The sequence below is a fragment of the Sus scrofa genome, chromosome 8, assembly GCF_000003025.6.
Source record: "Sus scrofa isolate TJ Tabasco breed Duroc chromosome 8, Sscrofa11.1, whole genome shotgun sequence".
NCBI classification, from domain to species: domain Eukaryota; kingdom Metazoa; phylum Chordata; class Mammalia; order Artiodactyla; family Suidae; genus Sus; species Sus scrofa.
The window spans coordinates 125,395,287-125,417,670 of record NC_010450.4 but is presented as its reverse complement, the minus strand read 5'-3'; the positions used below and the strand labels follow the sequence as shown (position 1 = coordinate 125,417,670).

The 22,384-nt window shown below is 37.4% G+C and overlaps 2 protein-coding genes across 5 annotated transcripts in view; one reads left to right on the top strand and one right to left on the bottom strand.

Annotated features, from left to right (window-relative positions):
- Positions 1-7,450, top strand: part of SMARCAD1 (SWI/SNF-related, matrix-associated actin-dependent regulator of chromatin, subfamily a, containing DEAD/H box 1) — a 78,251-nt gene extending 70,801 nt beyond the window's left edge. For all 3 annotated transcript variants that reach the window (XM_005666984.3, XM_005666985.3, XM_021101760.1), the window contains 4 exons: positions 74-192; positions 961-1,143; positions 2,434-2,543; positions 6,104-7,450. In XM_005666984.3, coding sequence (XP_005667041.1) covers positions 74-192; positions 961-1,143; positions 2,434-2,543; positions 6,104-6,165 — 474 coding nt within the window. In that variant the 3' untranslated portion in view covers positions 6,166-7,450. The remainder of the gene's footprint in view (positions 1-73; positions 193-960; positions 1,144-2,433; positions 2,544-6,103) is intronic.
- Positions 11,605-22,384, bottom strand: part of HPGDS (hematopoietic prostaglandin D synthase) — a 30,161-nt gene continuing 19,381 nt past the window's right edge. For both annotated transcript variants that reach the window (XM_003357079.3, XM_005666983.3), the window contains exons 4-6: positions 22,185-22,294; positions 16,822-16,920; positions 11,605-12,020 (exon numbers count right to left, since the gene is read on the bottom strand). In XM_003357079.3, coding sequence (XP_003357127.2) covers positions 11,856-12,020; positions 16,822-16,920; positions 22,185-22,294 — 374 coding nt within the window. In that variant the 3' untranslated portion in view covers positions 11,605-11,855. The remainder of the gene's footprint in view (positions 12,021-16,821; positions 16,921-22,184; positions 22,295-22,384) is intronic.

Genomic DNA, 22,384 nt, shown 5'->3' with positions numbered 1-22,384 from the left:
AAGAATCGGTTTTTCATTAAATGCTTGGGATTTTATTTTCTTAAGTCTCTAATTAATGTATGTATTTCCACAGGGTGATAGAGTCGTATTATTTAGCCAATTTACCATGATGCTGGATATCTTAGAGGTTCTCTTAAAACATCATCAGCATAGGTACCTCAGATTAGATGGAAAGACTCAGATTTCTGAAAGGTTGGTATACTTTCGTTTCAGCAAATCTCTCCACCTTACCCTTCAAGTAAGGAATGATTGTTAGAATTTTAAGTGTATAGAGCATTTGGTAGAGGTGTATTGCTTTGAATCTTATGTTTGGTTACTTTAAATCATCCATTATTACTATAAGATGAAGGTTTACTTTTTGGTCTGAATTGCTTACTTTAAGGGTAATTGTTTTAAGTCTGAGGGTTTTGGTTTGTTTTTTTAATTCTCAAAAGTTAAAAAGATTGTCTTTGAAAAGAAAAAGGAATGCTTGTTCTAGTATATTTAAACTGCTTTATATCTTTGGTATATTTTATCAGCCATAATTTTTTTAAAAACTGCATTAGAATAAGAAAAGAAGTCATGCTAATGAAAGTCCATCAATATAGTTTGATCTTGAGATTCTTAGTTCATTGGGTATATTGCCTATGAGTTGCAGCGGACAGATTCTGAGAAGGATAAAGATTGAAAAGTCATGTGCAAAATTTAGAAAAGCCAGAAATCATTAAACAAAGGACAGATTAGTCCTGTAGAAATTAATCAAACCCCAATAGTTAAAAGTAAAAATTAGATAAATGGTATATAAAAAAAAGTTGGTGAATTAGATAGCTCTTTTCAATGAAATAGCTGCAGGAAAAATAACTCTTAATGCCAAGAACATGTATTTACATCTTCAGGTTTATTTTCCATGTGATGTGATTGTTTTCTGTTTCAATTATGTAGCTTTTTGTGAGATTTAACCTAATATAATTTGTCTCATAGAATTCATCTAATTGACGAGTTTAATACCGATATGGATATCTTTGTGTTTCTGCTGTCAACAAAAGCTGGTGGCCTAGGAATAAATTTGACCTCGGCAAATGTTGTTATACTTCATGACATTGACTGTAATCCTTACAATGACAAACAAGCAGAGGATAGATGCCATAGAGTAGGCCAGACAAAGTAAGTTTGCAGCTGAAATTTTATTTTTAATCAAATGCCAGTGTAATTTTTATAAAATATTAGAATATGGTCTGTCAGATGTCCTGCCTTAGTTTTTATATTTCAGCAAAGCATGACTCCCACTTATTTTATACAGTGTTAAATATGAATGAACTCCACCATGTAACCTATTAATATTCTAGTAATTAAAACAAAATAACCTCCCACCCCCAGTCCAAATAGTTCTGCAGCTAATGAAAATGAAGTCTTATCAATGGTCTAACCCCTCTGAAAAAGATTAGTAATTGAAGAAGCTTGCTTGTCAGACCATGTAAGAGCCAGATAGACTTGGTAATGTGCATGCTACTGCTACCTTGTTACCCTATAGGAATTGGATTTTGCAAGTTGCAGATATTTAGGGTTTTTTTTTTTTTGGTTTTTTTTTTTTGTGTTTTTTTTTTTGTCTTTTCTAGGGCCACACCTGCGGCAGATGGAGGTTCCCAGGCTAGGGGTCTAATCGGAGCTATAGCTGCTGGCCTACACCACAGCCACAGCAACGCATGATCCAAGCCACGTCTGTGACCTACACCACAGCTCATGGCAATGCTGGATCCTTAATCCACTGAGCAAGGCCAGGGATCATACCCACAACCTCATGGTTCCTAGTCGGATTCGTTAACCACTGAGCCACCATGGGAACTCCTAGGTGAAAGTTAAATTAGACATTGGTCACAGGACACGAAGAAGTGAAAGTATCGATAATTCAACTCTAATTTCACATGTAAATGGCAGACTGGTTTTTTTATGGAGTATTTTACTATATTTCCAAAAGACATTGATGTATTCATTTATGAACCAAATAATTTTATCAATAGTTATTATGGAACTAAAACCTCCTGTGTAACCTTTATACTTTACTATACTTCCTTACTTTTTGTACTAAGTTATTTCTTGTAACCTGAAAAGCAAAGCAAGATCCTTTTTAAAATGGAATACCTACCTGAACCCACAACTATTTATTGTAATACATTTTACCAGTGATTTTTAAAGTACAGATATCTTTTTCTCTAATCTTGAATTGGTAGGAAAGGAAGTTTAAAAGTGATGTGCTCAGAAAATACCAATCTCGAATAAAAGTTTGAATGAAAGAATTTAAATTTATGGATATATCTGTTATACAATTTTTAAATGATTCTTATTGAAATCTAAGGTTATTTATATAGTGTATATATATATATATATATATATATATATATATATCAAATGATTTTATATTAAGTAACCAATGGACATATCTTATGTTTTTTTTAGAGAAGTACTAGTTATAAAATTAATAAGCCAAGGGACGATTGAAGAATCCATGCTAAAAATTAATCAACAGAAATTGAAACTAGAACAAGATATGACCACAATAGATGAAGGTAAGTTTTTCGTCAGCATAAACTATTTGTATGAAAAGCCATCACATTAGCAGCAAAGGGATTAACAGAGATGATCTGAAGCCTTAATTGGCGTGCAGTTTCGGGACAGCCTGGGAGAAGAGAGGCATACTTATTTCAGAAGTACTGCAGTGACTACGATCATTTTGCCAGAACTGATATAAACACTTCGATTCTGAAGAACTCTGTCTCTTCCTTCCCTTATCTATGAGTCATCCCAGAAATAAAATTGCATCTATAATTTTATGATTTACTTCATAAGTAATATTTGGGAATCCAGAGATTTAAAGTACATGGCATAACAATGACTTACTAAGAATTCTTTTATATTAATTTCATTTTGACTAGCAAATAACCATTGCACTAGAGTGCAGTAAAAAGCATTCATTCAAAACTTGAATGAAGTATAGTTGATTTACAATGTTTTGTCAATTTTTTTTCTTTTTTTCTTTTTGTTTTTGCTTTTTTGGGCCAAACCTGTGTCATATGAAAGTTCCCAGGCTAGGGGTCAAATTGGAGCTGCAGGTGCTGGCCTACACCACAGCCACAGTAATGCCTGATCCGAACTGTGTCTGTGACCTACACCACAGCTCATGGCAGCGCCTGATACTTAACCCACTGAGTGAGGCCAGGGATCAAACCCACATCTTTATGGGTACTAGTTGGGTTCGTTACCACTGAGCCACAATGGGAACTCCTGTCCTGTCACTTTCTGCTATATGGGAAAAGTAGCTCAGTCATAACATTTATATATATTGTTTCCTTTTTTTTTTTTTTTTTTTGCTTTTTAGGGCTGCACCTGTGGCATATGGAGGTTCCCAGGCTAGGGGTCTAAGCAGAGATAGAGCTGCCAGCCTATACCACAGCCACAGCAACGTAAGATCTGAGCCTCATCTGCGACCTACACCACAGCTCATAGCAATGCCAGATCCTTAACTCACTAAGCAAGGCCAGGGATCGAACCCGCAACCTCATGATTCCTAGTTGGATTCATTTCCGCTGCCACAATGGGAACGCCCATACGTTGTTTTCTTATATTCCATCTTGGTCCCAGGGGATTGGATGTAGATCCCTCTTGTACTGTAGAACCTAATTGTTTATCCATTCTAAATGTACTAGTTTGCATCTACGAAGCCTAAACCTCCAATACATCCCACTCCCTTCTGCTTCCCCCTTGGCAACCACAAGTCTTTTTTTTTTTTTTTTTATGTCTATGAGTCTGTTTCTGTTTTGTAGATCTGTTCATTTGTGCCATGTTTTAGATGACACATTTAAATAATATCATATGGTATTTGTCCTTGTCTTTCTTTTAGTATGAGAATCTCTAGTTGCATCTGTGTTGCTGCAGATGCCATTATTTAATTTTTTTTTTTATGGCTGAGTATATATATTGTCACACACAGTGTATATGTATTGTCGATTGTATATCTGTACCACATCTTAATCCAGTCATCTGTCTGTGGACATTTATTTTGTTTCCATGTCTTGGCTATTGTGAATAGTGCTGCTATGAACATACAGGTGCATGTATCTTTTTGAATTAAAGTTTTTCCAGATAGATGCCCAAGAGTGGGATTACTGGATCATATAGTAATTCTATTTTTAGTTTTCTGAGGAACCTCCCTACTATTTTCCATAGTGGTCGTACCAGTTTACATTCTCACCAACAGTGTGGGAGGGTTCCCTTTTCTCTGCACCCTCTCCAGCATGTGTTATTTGTAGACTTGTTAATGATAGCTATTCTGACCAGTTCCCTCCATCTTCTTGAAGGAATAATTTTGAAAGTTTTAAAAGTTACATTTTTTTACTTATGTGTATTTTTTTGGAAAAGATAATACATTCACATAGTTCAAAATTCCTAAGGTATAAAACCCAAAGCCTCTTTGCCGTAAAGGTGATACATTAGGATTTTGGTTTTTTTTTTTTTAGTTTGTGACCAGTTATTTTATGCAAGTAGAAATAAGTATGTGTATTCTTTCTCCCTTTTATACAAGTTAACATGCAGTCTTTGCATCTTGCTTTTTTATTTGATTTTTTTTTTTTTTTCTTTTTTAGGGCCAAACCCACTGCATATGGAGGTTCCCAGGCTAGAGGGTCAAATCGGAGCTGTAACCACTGACCTACACCACAGCCACAGCAATGTGGGATCCAAGCTGTGTCTGTGACGTACACCACAGCTCATGGCAACGCCAGATCCTTAACCCACTGAGCGAGGCCAGGGATCGAACCTGCTCACTCATGGATACTAGTTAGATTTGTTTCCACCGAGACATGATGGGAACTCCATATTTGATGTTAAATTTGATTTCACAGGCTGTTTCCCAGTCTGGATGAGCTTGGAGGCAGGCATATCAGTGACTTCCCTGAGAGGGTATATGGGGGTTTGTGTTTCTGTGCGTATGTATTTTACTGAAAGGAGAAGAGTAGCTATAAGTATTCTCATAAGTTTAGATTAGAATGTATGTGTGACAGGAAGAGAGAGACTTGAATAAATGTCTAGATACTGGGGTCTTGTTTAATTGAAATTTTAAAAAACACAGATTGTATCCTTAGACTGAAAATAAGGGTGTGGGTGAAATGATTTCGGTTTGGTTGGATTTTGGAGTCTTTGTTGTTTTCTCTATTCAGTTTGTTACATAGTGTTTTTATTTAGTGAATTTGAGCAGTAAATACTTTGTGTGGTATGAATAGGATATGACCCAAACTGTACCTCTGTATCTGTATATAATCTGTATCAAATCACAGAGAGAAGCTGTAGATTGCTGTGCTGGCAATGCGAATACACAGGAATTTGGAAAGGTTTTTTAACAGGGAGTGACACTGAGTCAGATGCCTAACAATTCACCAGTGGAGTTCCCACTGTGGCACAGCAATCAGCAGTGTCTCTGCAGTGCCAGAACACAGGTTCAATCCCAAACCCAGGACAGTGGATTAAAGGATCCAGCATTGCCGCAGCTGCAGCATAGGTTGCAGCTGTAGCACGTATCTGATCCCTGGCTTGGGAACTCCATGTGTCTGCCAGGAGGTGGCCAAAAAAAAAACAAAAAAAAAAACAAAAGTAGGAGTTCCTGGAGTTCCCGTCGTGGCGCAGTGGTTAACGAATCTGACTAGGAACCATGAGGTTGCAGGTTCAATCCCTGGCCTTGCTCAGTGGGTTAAGGATCCTGTGTTGCTGTGGCTCTGGCATAGGCCAGTGGCTATGGCTCCGATTAGACCCCTAGCCTGGGAATCTCCATTTGCCGGCCCTAGAAAAGGCAAAAAGACAAAAAAAAAAAAAAAAAAAAAAAAAAAGTAGGAGTTCCTGCTGTGGTACAGTGGGCTAAGAATCTGACTGCAATGGCTCAGGTCACTGCAGAGTTGTGGGCGCAAGCCAAAGCAGAAGGTTAAAAGATCTGGCATTGCTGCAGCTCACTCGGATTCAGTCTCTGGCCTAGGAATTCCATATGCTTTGCATGTGGCCATTTAAAAAAAAAAGAAAAAAGAAAAAACGTATTTCATAGAATATTTTAATCAAACTTTGAACACCACTTTCTGACCTGCAGGTGATGAAGGGAGTATGCCAGCAGATATAGCCACATTACTAAAAACGTCCATGGGCCTGTGAATCGTTAATTCCTAGCTGAAGAGGAAATATCAACTTGGTGCACTCAAGGACATTTACATTATGATGACCGTGGGGTTTACGAACATTTATAACTTTTTATAATTTCCATATTACATTTCTCATAGTATGGACAACTTTTTTGCCACTAACTGAATTCTCCAGACGCTCACATGTGAAATTTCAAAAAAAGCCACAAATATGTAGTCTTGAAGATGTTGAATAATCATTTTACAAAACAGTTTTCTGAATGGGGATTAGTTGGTGATTGTTTGTAACAAATACGCTAATGCTTTAGAAATGTCAGTATTTTTGTAATTATTTCTACCTCCAAATATATATATATATTGTCTTTCACTGGATAATGTGTGTAGATTTTTACATGTGCCTTATTTGACAATGCTTATGTTTTTGTTTTTGCGCGTCTCATTTGAAGTTCCTTTTTATTATGTTAAAGAATGCAGCTGTATAGATTATAAAGCTTTCATTTTTATTGCTATTTGAAGCAGATGTTCACCACTGTCAACAAGAACTCAACCTGAATTTAAAGGTGGCATTCCATATACTAACACCCCCAGGTCCTCACAAGTACTTCTGTTAAAACAAATTTGTTTGGTTAGGCACTAAGTTGTTTTCCAGTGAATAGTATCTAAAGAAGCCCTTATACTGCTCCATGGATCAATTCCTTCTGTTCATTTCCCAACCGCACTAACCGTGCTTATTACTATGCCTATTCTTGTGCATGTTTTCATTGATTTCCCTCTCCTGGCTTTTGCTTCTCTTGAAATTGTTGCCCAGTCATTTCTGCTCCATTTCTCTTCACTCTCTAAATAGTAGTTTATTCCTGCCACATCTCTACACAACAGCCAAAATGTTGGTGACATTTTTCTAGCCTGGCACAACAGATTAGCAGGCTCTTTCACTTAAAAACAAACTGAATATGACTTCATACTAAGGCAGCATTAGGTACTGCATGGAAATAGGTCATTAACTTTAAATTCTTATCAAAATATAATTTACCAGTATCCAGAATTTCCAGTACAGGACCTCCTGAGGAGAGAGCCATTGTTCAATTCCAATTCAGTGTGGGTGACAAAGTGAAATTTAGAAGAAGTAAAGTTGTCTACTTGATATTTAACTCTTTATTGAATCTTTCTTTAAATTTTGCCTGTCAGTCTATATTGCTGTTTTTATTATACATCGGTTTCTTTGTATAACTTGTGAGTTTAATGTGTTTTGTTTTATTATGTAAATATCATTATAAATAAACCTATTTATAAATCAAAAATGTGTTAATTATTGAAGATTATACTTTCAAGACATCCTAACTTCCAAAGTTTCTAGGGTAACATAATCCTCGAGCTAGAAAGCTAATGAAGCTTTATAGTGATTCTTCAGATATTATAGACTGAAACTCATGACTCAGTAGACTTATTTTGAAAGTGTATTGAACATACTCAATATATTTTAGTATAATAGGCTGAAAGTCTGCAGACAGTATTACTACCTCCTCCTGCATCACAGTATCCAAATCTCTTAAATTGTTGAGAATAATAACTTACAAAAATTTCATAGTGGAGTTCTCATAACTTTTCCGTATTAACGTATCTTCAGTGATAGGCTCTTTCTTTTGTTACTGTTATATCTATATTTTTATCTTCAATGAAATGTAGTTGGGTTCTGTAATGGTCTATGTGTTTTGGGCTTAATAAAAGTATTTGTGATCATAAGTTGTATTTTCATACCCTTTTTAATAGTATCTAACACTCCATTCCCTTACCCTTAAAAATACGTAACATTGACAGATTGTGTGCTTAGTATTGTCTCTTTCTCAATAAGTTGGAACTTATTGCTTTGGGAGTATTCTCCTTAGCCCCTTTATTGGACTGATGTTAATCCATTATCAGTAAAGAGTTCATATGAAGCCACAGTGGTTGGAGTAATACCTTGGCCAACTGAAGAAGACGTAAGTATTTTTATAACTGTATTCCTTACTGCATAGACTTATAACTTTGTACCAATAGATGTCTATGTTGAAACAGCAACAGTGTTCCTAGTGGGTGTTACTGTATAGTGGTTACATAGGAGTATCCAGAGATCAAATTTTCATTTGTGTGACCTTAATTAGTCCATAAAACTAAGGGATTGATCTTTTAACTCTTTGCAAAAAATTTTTTTTCTGATTGTAAGTATGCAATTATTGTATATAGTGTGATTATAATATACAATTTCTGCTCTGACTTCATTCGCCCCTCTCACACTTACTTTCCCAGTGAGGAAACATTAGATACAGAATAGAATAATGGAATGTATTGTCCTTTAGGAAGGAAAAGATGACATAAAGGTTATGGTGATGCTCTGATTGAAATATTTCCATATGAAAACTACTGTGGTTGCATTTTCTGTTTGAATTATTTTATAAACAAGTGGGACTCTCAGGATTTTCATAATTTAGGTAAACATTGTATTCATCACTTTTACCAAGTTCTGTTTTCATTAAAGCTTGTCAGTGTAACTATGTAGAAGAAAATGAACGTGCATGAGGGAAGCACAATTTTTACCTTCGTTATCTAGAGTATTGTTTGAGTTTCTTCTGTGAAAGGTAATTTTTTTCCCTAGGCTACCTTGATGACATGATTGTGTACTTTGCCGTGAGAGTCACTTATAAACTACTATCATTTCTTAACAGCTACTAATGGCAAGAAAATGTAATCTAAAGCTGCAAGGTACTTGGGAAATACTTTTGTTTTTCTATATGATCCTTAATGCTGTGTGTCATATTTAACTTCTTTTTTTTTTCAAATTTCATAGAACATTGTGGGGAGGAAAGAAGCACATAAACCAGATCACACTTAGATGGACTTTTCTTTCTTCATCCCCCCCATACTCTTTTCCTGGTTTTTTGCTTCTCAGCTACATTCTACTTCTGCCCTGCGTTGCAGGTATAAGATTATATGTTATTAATATGTTTCTAATACGACATACTAAGATTAGACAATAATATTAACATGTAAATTGAACTAAAATATGATGTTCCAATATAATTATGCTTTAAAAGAGGTTGGGGGTAATCTAAAATATATGGTTATTTGGAAGATTTCTATTTAAATGGCATGATTCTATGAGCAGTTCCTATTTTCCACATAGTATGGGACTGTAGAAATGACTGCAGGCTGAAATTGCACAAAATAATCGTTGGGGAAAATGTTCCATGACCTTTAAAAATTTTGTCAGCACATCAAAAACATTGCTGGTTATAAATATATAAGGAAATGAACAGAACAGTAAAAATATTTTACTGTTTTACAAAACAGTAAAACTAATGTTAGAAACATCGAAGAAGTTTTATTTTTTAAAAAGAGTTTATCAAAGTAGTTTGAACAGTACCTTCTAGTACTAAGTGAGCATTATTTTACCTTGGCTAAATCTGATCCTAAATTTGGATCCGTTTCCAGCATTTTATTGCTTTTCCAATTTCATGAAGTATCTCTGTTCTTTTTTCTTTTTAAATAAACATTAATTCTTAAAGAAAGTTTTGGGTTCATAGCAAGTGAAGCAGGAAGTACAGAGAGTACCCATGTACCACTGCCCCCACACAGATACAGCTCCCCCGCCCCCCCCGGTCAGTATCCCACTCCAGAATGGTGCATTTGTTATAGTCAGTGAACCAGGGTTGACACATCATAGTCACCCAAAGTCCGTAGTTTACATTAGGGTACATTCTCGATGTTGTACCTTCAATGGTTTTGACAAGTAAATTCATTATAGTATCAAACAGTTTTACTGCCTTAAAAATCCATGTAAGTTTTCTTTCTGTCTCTTCATAGCTAGATAGATCGTTTCTTTTTAGTACTAAGTAATACTCTCCTGTTTCGTTGTACCACAATTTACTTTAAGGATATTTAGGTTGCTTCCAAGTTTTGGCAATTACTGATAAGCCTGCCCCAAACACCTATGTGCTGCTGTTTTTTTGGGGTTTTGTTTGTTTTCTTTTTTCTTCTTTTTTTTTTTTTTTAGAGCTGCAGGTGTGGCATGTAGCAGTTCCCAGGCTAGGGGTTGAATCAGAGCTGCAGCTGCCTACCTACATCACAGCTCCTCCCAACACCAGATTCTTTAACCCACTGAGCGGGGCCAGGGATCAAACCCACATCCTCATGGATACTAGTAGGGTTCATTTCTGCTGTGCCACAACAGGAATTCCATGTGCTAGTTTTCGTGTGAATCTAAGTTTTCAATTCCTTTGGGCAAATTCCAGAGTATGATTGTGGGAGTTCCCAATGTGGCACAATGGGTTAAGGATCCAGCGTTGCTGCAGCTGTGGCATAGGTCACACCTACAGCTCAGATTTGATCCCTGGCCCAGGAACTTCCCTGTGTCACAGGTACAGCCATTAAATTTAAAAAGTGTGATTGCTGGATCATATGCTAAGAGTTAGGTTTAGTTTTGTAAGAATACCAAACTCTTCCAAGCTGTATGTACTATTTTGCATTTCTGTCAGCAATGAATAAAACTTCCTGTTACCCCACATCATTGCCAGCATTTGTAGTTATCAGTATTTTGAATTTTTTCCCATGCTAATAGGTTGTAATGGTAAGTCATTGTTCTATTTTGGAGTTCCTTAGTGACATATAATGTTGCTAAGACAAGCAACAATAAGCCTGTCTTTTCACAGGCTTATTTGCTGTCTGTATATATTTGGTGAGGTGTTTCTCTGTCCAGGTCTTTTTTCCATGTTGTAATCAGGTTGTTCATTTTATTGTTGACATTTAAGTGTTCTTTGTATACTTTAGTCCTTTTGCAAGTATTTTATTCCCATCTGTGGCTTGTCTCCACATTCTCTTGACCTTTTAATGTGAGGGGTTTTTTTTTGCCAGTCTCAGTTCCTCTGAGATACCTTCATCTTCTTTGTCACGACCACTTTTCTCATTTATGTCAGTAAGTTTGCCTTCACCAAGTTCTTCCGGCTACATATCTAGAGCTTCTTGAACTGCAATAGTGTCAACATTCTTACTGTTAGCTCTTTCCATTTCTGTTCAGTCTGAGTTTAACTGCAGCATTATCACTTTTCATTTCTTTATTGCACTTTTGTCTTTGTTGGTGAGTTCCCCTTTTCAATTATCCATTTTTGTAAAATTTCAAGTGGGTTTATCACTGAGAAGCAAGCAGCGCCACTAGGTGCTTTGCTCTGTGTGTGAATAATGGATGTGCAGTGACTAACAGACTTTGAAAGAAGTGAAGTGATCGGTCATGATACACGTCTGTTACTTACATAGTGATTTGTGGACTGAAGGGCCAGCAGTGAAGTTTGTACTTTTGCAGCTAGAGTTAATAATATACCATGATAACTGAAGCTCACACCTTTTTTTTTTTTTTTTTTTGGAAAATGTGTTATATGACTGAACCATTATGAATGGAATTCATGCATGTAAGAACCAGTGCAAAGCGAGGCCTGCCTGCATTTTAATCTGTTTTTCCCCAGTTATACATGATATGAAGCTATACTGGAAGAGAAAAGAAAAGATGCAGGAAACAAAGGCATTTTTCTTTTTTCCTAATAAGCAGAATATGGAAAAGTGGAAGTCTTGATGGAGTTGGGGAGGAAAGAGTGCAAAGTGTGGCATGCTGATAGAGCTTCTTGTCTGATGGAAGTGAAGCCGGAAAGGATAACAAAGTTTGGAGGCAGCTGACATCACCTAGAGCTTGGTTTGGGGCCTTTGCTGTATCCAGTTGGCGATGGCAGGAATGCTTTGGACCTTCTTCCGTAATGTCACCAGCCTTGGATGGATGTCCAACAAATCAGGTTTAAAGACCAAAAGTGTGGTACTACAAATTTCCCAGTAGAAATCTGCCCAAGTTACCTAATTTAAAGAAAAAAAATTTTCATAGGAACATTAAGCCCAAACTTCTTAATCTGAAAATTGTTTCTTTTTAATTCAAAATAATGTTATCACAAAAGCAGAATGTATGAGAGAAAATTATAGATGAGATTGTACTCCCAACAGCCAGAGGTAACTCTTATTAACACCTCTGTATATGGTATTTTTCTTTTGTGTGTGTATGTGTGTGGCTTTTTTTTTTATTTTTAGGGCCGCACCGCAGCATGTGGAGGTTCCCAGCCTAGGGGTCTAATTGGAACTACAGCTGCCCACCTACACCAGAGCCACAGCAACACCAGATTTGAGCCTCGTCTGTGACCTACACCATAGCTCACGGCAATGCCAGATCCTTAACCCACTGAAGGAGGCCAGGGATCAAACCTGCAACCTCATAGTTCCTATTCGGATTCATTTCTGCTGTGCCGCAACAGGAACTCCTATGGTATTTTTCTATGCATATGCATTTTTACTAAAATGAGATCTTATAGAAGAGTCCACACTAGTCCTAAGGAATGATGTCCTGTCTTAAGGATTTTGTGATTATTTCATTTTATTGTTTACCTTGTTCCTTTATATGGCAGAGTAAAAAGGAGACTAGCATGCAAGTTATCTTAGAGAGTTCACAGTTTCAAGTTAAATATTTCTAACATTAATTATATTGGATCACCTCAGAAGACATATGTGTCTGACTGTTGGTATAACCCTAAGTTTGGCCACTGGTACAATGTTAGGATGACAGTCTAGCCCTACACTTGCACACCTTTTTTGTCTTGTACACTTGCTTTTGTTCCTTTGTGACTAGAAATTAATATGGATGATACTACTTTAGCTCCATATAAAGAGTGAAGTTTAAATGTAGACTATTGTTAGTTGTCCTTTTGTTTGAAATCTAATCATCATAACTGCTAGTTGTTTTGTGTGTGTGTGTGAGTTTGCTTACTAAACACCTGTCAACTAGTCATCTGCTGGTTAGAGTTTATGGAGTGTGTGCCCAGCACAGGTCTAGGTGCTGAGATAGAAGAGTAAGAGGTGAAGCAAACCCTTCTCTGATGCAGCTTTTACCTTAGAAGCAGGAAAATAAACTGTAGTTCAGGGGATTGGCCAAGATGAGGGAGTAGAAAGGCCCAGAGGGAGCTCACTTACTCTTAGGAGCACACCAAAATCACAACTATCTGCAGAACAGCAATCAGTGAAAAAGACCAGAACCTACCAGGAGAAATCTACCACTGAAGACAGAGAAAGAACCACAACAAGATGGGTAGGAGGGGCAGACTTGCAATATAATCCAGTCCCAATCCCCCAGGTGGGAAATCCACCAACTAGAGAGTAAGTATATTACAGAGGCTCTCGCAAAGGAGTGAAAGGTCCAAACCCTATGTGGGACTCTCCAGCCAAGGGGTCCCACACCAGGAAGACAAGCCCCCACAGCATTTGGCTCTGAAAACAATAGGGCTTAATTTTAGGAGTCCCAAAGGACTGGGGGAGATAGGTGCATAGAAAATTTCACATACACCAGGGCCTAGGACAAAAGCAGCAATTTGATAGAAACCAAAGCCAAACCAACCTGTTGGTCTTAGACTTCTGAAGAGGTGAGGGGCAGCTGCGGCTCACCCTGGGGACAGGGACAGAGAAACTTTGCAGCAGCCATATTTGGGAGCTTACCACACCAACACTGTGCACCATTGTGGAATCCTCCCTCTAGTCATTAGCACCAAGACATGACGCCACCCTGCGACCTATAGGCAGCAATGCTGGGATGCTTCAGGACAGACAACTTATTGGTCAAGGGACACAGACCCACCCAGTCAGCATACAGATTGTCTAAAGACTTTGTGAGCCCAGAGCTACCCTTAGACATGCATGTAGACACAGATCTTCCCACAAAAGGACCAAGACTTGGCTCCACCCACAAATGGACAGGCACTAGCCTTCAGACCAGCCTCACCCAACCAGGAGCAGACATCAGATATAAGAAAACCACAATCCTACAGCCTGTGGATACAATTGCCTGCTCACAGCAGGCCAGACCCTATCCTGGGATATGCTGGGCTCTGGCCCTACCCACTACCTGGCTTCAGGACACCCTGGATCCAACCTTGTCAAGAACTGCTCCCTCCCCTCCAGTGATCGATCTGACACCAGATCTGGATTCCCTGGGCCCTGCAGCCGGACTCCAGGACTAGCTCTGCCTGCCAATAGTTTGGCACTAACCCCAGGACCTGACTTCACCCATCGGTGCAGTGGCAACAATTCTATAGAGCCTTTTGGACCCTGACTCTACCCACCAGTGAACCAGCACTAGCCCTGAGGCCCCCTGTGAGTTGTGCAGTCAGCCATTTCATAAAAGGCCCAGCTAACCAGCAGGCAACAACCCCCACACAAAGCAGAACCTGGCAGTCAACCAGGCTAGAGGGCAGCCAATCTTATAAGGCCACCTAACATAGCCCACCAAACTAAAAGGACACTCACAGCCCTCACAGGGGGAAGCACTTGAAGTTAAAGGAACTTCTCTAGGCAAAAAAGAAAAGGCCACAACTAGAAGCAAGAAAACTATAAGATGAAAAAGCTACTGGTAAAGCCAACATAAAGTAAATGTAAAAAATCACCTACACACAAAGAGAGTAAGAAGGTTAAAATACAAAAGGAGTAAAATCATCTATGGCCATGATAAGCAACCAAAGGATACACAAAATATGACAAACATGATATGTAAAATATCAAAATAATTGTGAGAGTACAAATGCAAGGTTCTAAAATACATTTGAAATGAAGAGATTAACTGAAAACAATCATATATATAAGCATAGACTGCTATATAAAAACTTTATGGTAACAAACCAAAAATCTGTAATAGATACACACACAAAAAGGAAAAAAGAATCCAAACAGATACTACTAAAGATGATCATCACATCACAAGAGAAAAGAAGAAAGGGCAGGGGTGGCTGGGGGAGATCTACAATAACCCCAAAGCAATTAGCAGAATGGCAATAAGAACACCCTTATTGATAATGACATTAGATGTAAATGGACTAAACTCTCCAACCAAAGGGTACAGGGTGGCTGAATGGATACAAAACAGGACCTGTATATATGCCATCTAAAAGAGTTTCACTTTAGATCTAAAGACACAGGCTGAAAGTGAGGGTATGGAAAAAGCTATTTCATCAAATGGATATCAAAAGAAAGAGCAGCAATACTTCTATCAGAAAAAAATAGACTTTAAAGACTGTTAAAGAGGCAAAGAAGGACACTATAAAATGATCAAGGAATTAATCCAGTAAGAAGATAAAACAATTGTAAATATATACGCTCAACATAGGAGCACCTAAATATATAAGGCAAATATCAATGGACATAAAAGGAGAAATTGACAGGAAAGTAATAATAGTAGTGGACTTTAACTGACATCAGTGGACAGGTTACCCAGACAGAAAATCAGTAAGGAAACACTGATGTTAAGTAATACATTACACCAGATAGACTTAATTGATAAACATGGAACATTCCATTTGAAAGCAACTACACATTTTTGTCAAGTGCACATGAAATATTGTATAGGGAGTTCCCTTTGTGGCTCAGCAGTAACAAACCTGACTAGCATCCATGAGGACCCAGGTTCAATCCCTGGCCCCACTCAGTGGGTTAAGGATCCAGCATTGCTGTGGCTGTGGTGTAGGCTGGCAGCTGCAGCTCCAATTGGATCTCTAGCCTGGGAACTTCCATACGCTGTGGGTGTAGCCCTAAAAAAAAAAAAAAAAAAAAAAAAAAAAAAAAAAAAAAAAGAAGAAGAAGAAAAGAAGTACTGTATAGGATAAATCACATGCTAGGCCACAAAACAAGCCTTGGTAAATTTAAGAAAATTGCAGTCATAGCAAGCATCTTTTCTGACCACAAGCTGTGAGACTACAAATCAACTACAAGAAAAAAACTGCAAAATCACAAACCTGGAGGCCAAACAATATGCTACTAAACAACCATCGGACCACTGAAGAAATCAAAGCGGAAATTTTGAAATACCGAAAGGCAAATGAAAATGAAAACACTACAACCTAAAACCTATGGATATAGCAAAAGCAGTTCTGAGAGGGAAGTTTACAGCCATATAAGCTTACCTCAGGAAACAAGAAAAATCTCAAACCACCAAACCTTATACCTAAAGCAACTAGAGAAAGAAAATTGTTTTACGTTTCCTGTCCCAACTGAGAAGAGCTGTTTATCCAAGAAGCTCTGATTTCTTTTAGTATTTAGAGACCAGAATCTGGGTTCTAGGTGTTGCCCAGAACAGTTGGGTTGGTCACTTTCTCAAGGAAAAAAAAAAGACACAAAATGTTTTTTTCTTTATCATGAGATAAAGTATATCATGAACTGAAAATGGTGCACAATATTTTTTTTTGTCCTAATATCTATAATGAGATGTATAGTCCAATCACTGGGCTTTACAAATGATGTTTCTTAAAATAATTTTTCACTATGAGTACAGAGGTACTTATCTACATACTCTATGCACCAACTTGATACAAATTCATTTGTTTCACTTTTTTTTCCTCAGTGATAGCTGTTAAATTTTTTTTGTTATATAATTATATAAAATATTTTAGTTCATGTTAACAAAGTTAAATAAGGTTTATTCAAAAGTTTAGCTTTTGTCCCTGCTCTCTGACTATCCTTTCACCATGGGTAACACTGTTTTGAATATGTTTTTATAAGTTTTTGGTTTATTCATATATATACACATATATAAATATATGCTTATATTTTTTAAGGTGTAAAACATACTCACAGAGTTGCCAATAAACCACTCTTTCTCTCCTAAATATGTGTCCAAATCTTGTAGAAGATGAGGTGCCTCACATGTAAGTAGCTCATTAAATATCTGATCCTAAGAGAGAGAAAAAGATGGCTTTGAGGAAAATAGGAAGAAAATAATATGCTTTGAAGAGGAAGTACGTTTTTCCATTTTCATTCTCCCTCCCACATGAGTTCCAAAAGAAAGGAGTAGTAGCTACATGTTATTGGTGGTGGTTGTTTGTTTTTTAAATTTTATGACATGAAGATTCAGGTGTGGTCCTCTGTGGATCTTATTCTTTCCTTTATTACTCATGGGTTAAAAAATAAATATTTTTGTCTTCAGTTCTTACAGCTTTTTGTATATAATGACTACGTATTTCATCCATAAAATCTTTTCATAATTGTTATCTTAATTTTTGTTAATGAAAATTATTCCATTACCTTTTTTACATTTCTAAAATTTCCCCCACTTTTAATCCTCTCTACCTTTAAAGTTAAATAATATAACTGAAGGTAAAGAAATTAATGTTATTTTTGTAAGGCTAGATTCCTTCAGTTTGGCAGTCTTTCCTCTTACTATTGTGTTTAGTGGAAGTAACTCATAATGAATCATTATCCTCTTAGGCCTTTATGGATTTCTTCTCTTGGGCCTGACATTGTACTGCATTGACTCCATCATCTAGGTGCCCCCTTTTGATATAATATGAAAGGTATTATTACAAACTGAATAATACCCGTAGAAAAAATTAGATATACTCATCTTAAAAATTATCTCTTTTGGAGTTCCTGTCATGGCTCACCGGTTAATGAACCCTACTAGCATCCATGAGGACACAAGTTCGATCCCTGGCCTTGCTCAGTGGGTTAAGGATCTGGCGTTGCTGTGAACTGTGATGTATGTAGGTTGCAGACACAGCTCAGATCTGGCATTGCTGTGGCTGTGGTGTTAGCCAGCAGCTACAGCTCCAGTTGGACCCCTAGCCTGGGAACCTCCATATGCCATGGGTTTGGTCCTAAAAAGACGAAAAGTTAAAAAATAAAAATAAAAATAAAAAATTATATTTTTTTATTGAATCTCTCAAGAGCAAATCATTTATTCATGGCTTCTTTCTTGGTAAGAACTATTTATTTGTTTACATCTATGAAAATTGAGCTTATTTGTATCACAGATATGAAATGTAAGCAAACTCAAAAATATTATAAAACATGCAATATCATTAATTAATATTCCTAAATGACCTATGATAAAATCCAGCTTTTACTGAGTCAGATAGTGGTTTGCTCCCTCATCAATTTGCTGATTTACTTCCTGTTATTATTATGACTTAGCTAGGTAATGTAGATTATATGCCTTGTATTTGTAGCCTACAGTTTGCAAAAGCATTATTACCTATTTGCCTAATGTTTGCCAGATTTCACAGACTGAAGCTTGGAAAGTTTGCTTTCCACAATTCTATACCACCTTTGTACATAAGGTTCTATTTCTATGGTTAATTCATAGTTCTAAATAAAACAGTTTGAGTCCTTCGGCCCTTAGAATTTGTGAGCTGAGAGGCAATGGGCCCAGAAACACGAGGCACTTTCCCCAGCTCGGCTCAGCTCAGCATCAGGTGGGGAGGTAATGGGCAGCTTGGCTGTCCTAGAATAGCTAAGAAATAGGAGAGAGTTAAACACAGCACGATGTAGCTGCTCGACAGCTTCCTAAAAACTCCTGTGTGCTCACCTGGGTAATTCTGTTACTTTTTATACTGTGCATTTCCACAGCATAAGGTACATCAGTGCTTTGTACATGCAGTGCCAGATAAAAATCTTATGTCTGAGCTCTTCACTTCTCCTTTAGCCCAGGTTCTCTTTATGTGTTTGGTGAGAATCATTCAGTCTAATAAAATGTAAATTGCTAAACAGCATAACCCTTCTCTTTATGTGTTTGGTGAGAATCATTCAGTCTAATAAAATGTAAATTGCTAAACAGTATAACCCTTCATATTCATGAGTCATTTTCAAGAGTACTCACCAAAATAACCCAAAGAAAATGAAATTTGATTATACATCCTTTTTAAAATTCTTGATAAACCCTAGACAGCTGCTCTTACATGTGATGGACTCAGAAATTTCCTTCCTCCTCCTCCAGAGAATTATAAAGCAGGAGATTTTTCCACCTTGAAAAAAAATCGTTGCTATAGGATTCTATCAAATGAGCTTTAGAAGAATTAGGGAGGTTTGTATATTTCTCCAAAGCACTATTTTCAAATCCACGCTGTGAAAATCATTTAGTATTAGAAATGGGTCACTAACATTCCTTCAGTCCTGCTTATCCTTCATCCCCACCCCCACCCCCGCCTTGTTTTTCAGAGAAAAAAACTGAAACAGATGCACTGAATAACTACAGAAACACTAGTGGTATTTTCAAGGATTATCAGTGTGACCAAAGCCCAGAGACATAATTTGCCTTTTAAATTAAATTTGAATTAATTTTAAAAATTTTAATTGGAAATGTAAATTTTAGCAATCACTGCTGAAACATTTATAATTATGGGACTTTGATGGATTTTTAAAGCACATCAATGAGAGGATTATTTTCACTATCCATCTTTACATCAATATTCTGCTTTTGAAATTTTTTACCTGACCACAAGGTGGCAGCAACGCAACCCACTACAGAGAGACTGGGCGAAGAGACACAAAAGACGTGTGCGTGTTTCATTGTACACTGGCCAGCTTCTGCTTATTAATCAGATAGTCTGTCTCCACAGTCTTTCTGCAGCATGTTTTGTTCATGAACTTAGATTGTGTCCTGTGAATTTTGGGGGAAGGTAGGTGGTATGTAAGATCATTGTTATTCTAACACAAAGGTAGAGTTCCTCTTACAAACGTTTAAAGAATATTTTCCTCTGGGAGGCAGCTTCTATTATGGAGCCTCAGCCACAGAAAGGTACAAAGTAGAGAAACAGAGAAAGGCAAGCCTATGTGGAACAAAAAGCTTTAGATACTCTTTTCTTTCTTTCTTTCTTTTTTTTTTTTTTTTTTTGTCTTTTTGCTATTTCTTGGGCCGCTCCCAGGGCATATGGAGGTTCCCAGGCTAGGGGTTGAATCGGAGCTGTAACTACCAGCCTACGCCAGAACTACAGCAACGCGAGATCCGAGCTGCATCTGCAACCTACACCACAGCTCACGGCAACGCCGGATCATTAACCCACTGAGCAAGGGCAGGGGCCGAACCTGCATGGTTCCTAGTCGGATTCGTTAACCACTGCGCCACTGCATTTATGAAGATATGTGAACTATAGATGCTGTGTCTGACAAATAAATGGAAAAACAATGAACACGCAACTATGGGATGACATGGTATTAATTAAAATACCTAATATTTACTGAACACTGTCTCCCTAGCCATAGGTACATTTAATCCTCCAACATTCTTCAAAGTTTTCTTTTCTATGAGAATATGTATCCTACTCAATACATGCCTCCCCCATGTATCCTGGAGATCTTTTAAGTCCCTTAAGGGCATTCTTGCTCTTTTTTCCCTCTCCCTAGCATAGGGATTCTATGATATCCCTTCTTTAGAGACACAGAAAGTGAAAATCTGATAGGGATTTAAGTGACAACTGATAAAAGCAGAATCAGGATTCAAGCCTGGCAGTATGACTCCAGAGCCCAAATGTATTTCTGCCATCAGAGCTCAGCTTTGATGTAAGACCTTGTCTTAGTTAGGTATGTGTATGTATGTGCGTGTGTCTCCCCACACACCTTACATTTATGTCAAGGAATCAGTAAATGTGAATACTTTTGTGTTCCAAATATCTCAAAGGGTCCTACTTAAGCAGTATTTGGAATAAATACTGCTTAAGTAAATTGATAAGATTGCCATTTGTTTTGTGCTTAGCTTTTGGATACAGGCCTTATGCCATAACATGTAGATAAATACTCATGCGCAGCTTTTTTTTTTCTTTTTTTTCCATCACAGTGTGCAGCGCCTTGAAGTGGGATCTCTGTTCCCAGACCAGAGACTGAACCTGGGCAACAATGGTGAAAGCACCAAATCCTAGCCACTAGACCCCCAGGGAACTCCCAGCATAAATGTTTTGAATCCTGGCTATGGCACTGTGGCATTATAGCCACAGTGTGAGAGTGTCTGGGATATGAATTCCTGTGTACAGTTTGCCAGCTAAATAATCCTAGGCAAGTTGTTCACACTACATGAAACTGGAAAATGAGGATAACAGCAGTTTCCTTTTTTTTTTTTTTTGGTTTTTAGGGCTGCACCCAAGGCATACGGAGGTTCCCAGGCTAAGCATCTAATCAGAGCTACAGCTGCCGGCCTACACCAGAGCCACAGCAATTCAGGATCCAAGCCATGTCTGCAACCTACACCACAGCTCACAGCAACACCGGATCCTTAACCCACTGAGCGAGGCCAGGAATCGAACCCGAAACCTCATGGTTCCGAGTCGGATTCATTTCCACTGCGCCATGACGGGAACTCCAACAGCAGTTTCCAAAAGTTAAAGTGAAGATGGCTTGATGAGAAAAGATATGAATACTAGAAATGCGCACCAAGTAAACAAAGGGGTGAGTAAAAGCAGAGGATGGCATCTGGGAAATAGGACTCCAGCTCAAGAAAGACATTCTTGCAATGGCAGGGAGGAGAAGCCCCAGAATGACAGCTACTCTAAAACCTAGACAGCTCTACAAAGAAGGATGGAAATCTCCAAGAAAATAATGGAAATGATACATTATCTGATATCATTTTGACTTTGTGGAAGATTGTACAGTCAGGCTATTGGATAGTGTGGAAGGTTGAGCAATAAAAGTAAAAAGAATTAAGCAAATGAAAAAGGCAGTTACTAATTTAAGGAGGAAAGTGAGAAAGGAAATATAATGAAAGTATACTACAGTCACAGTTCTGCACAATATTTGCACAGGCATACTAATGTAATGACTGAATATTTATTCACCATGAAGTTTTCATATTGGGATTTGGGGGGAAGGGAAATAAAGAGAATGACGATGTGAGAGATAAATTCTCGGAACTATAGTAAGTCTATCAAAACTCTAAAATTAGTGAATCAAAGAAAGCCATACTTACATATCCTATAGAAATATGAATACGTATAAATCCTAAAGAAACAGCTAAAAGTGTTAGGAGAAAGGTTGCCTCTGAGGAAGCGTTCATATGAAGAGATAGGGCTGGGAATCTATGTAGTATTTAGTTTTAACCTTTTTAATGTAATTTGATATTTTAAAACTATAGGTATGTCATACTTTGATAAAAAGAAACTGTTAAAAGCACCTTACATAATTTTTGGCAAGTGGATATGATTAATGGCAGTAACAGCAAATTGATCACATTACTTTTACATCCTGTTTTTTCTCTGCCCAAGGAAAGCAAGACATGAAATCGTCCAACGTGTCCACAATTGCATCAACTTGACATTGCTCCAAGTCTGTTTTTCCAGCCAAATCTGTGGAATGCAAAGAGCCTATTTTATGCCCAAGAATATGCCCAATATAATTTACTATAGTAAAACTTTTTTAGAAAATACACAATATAT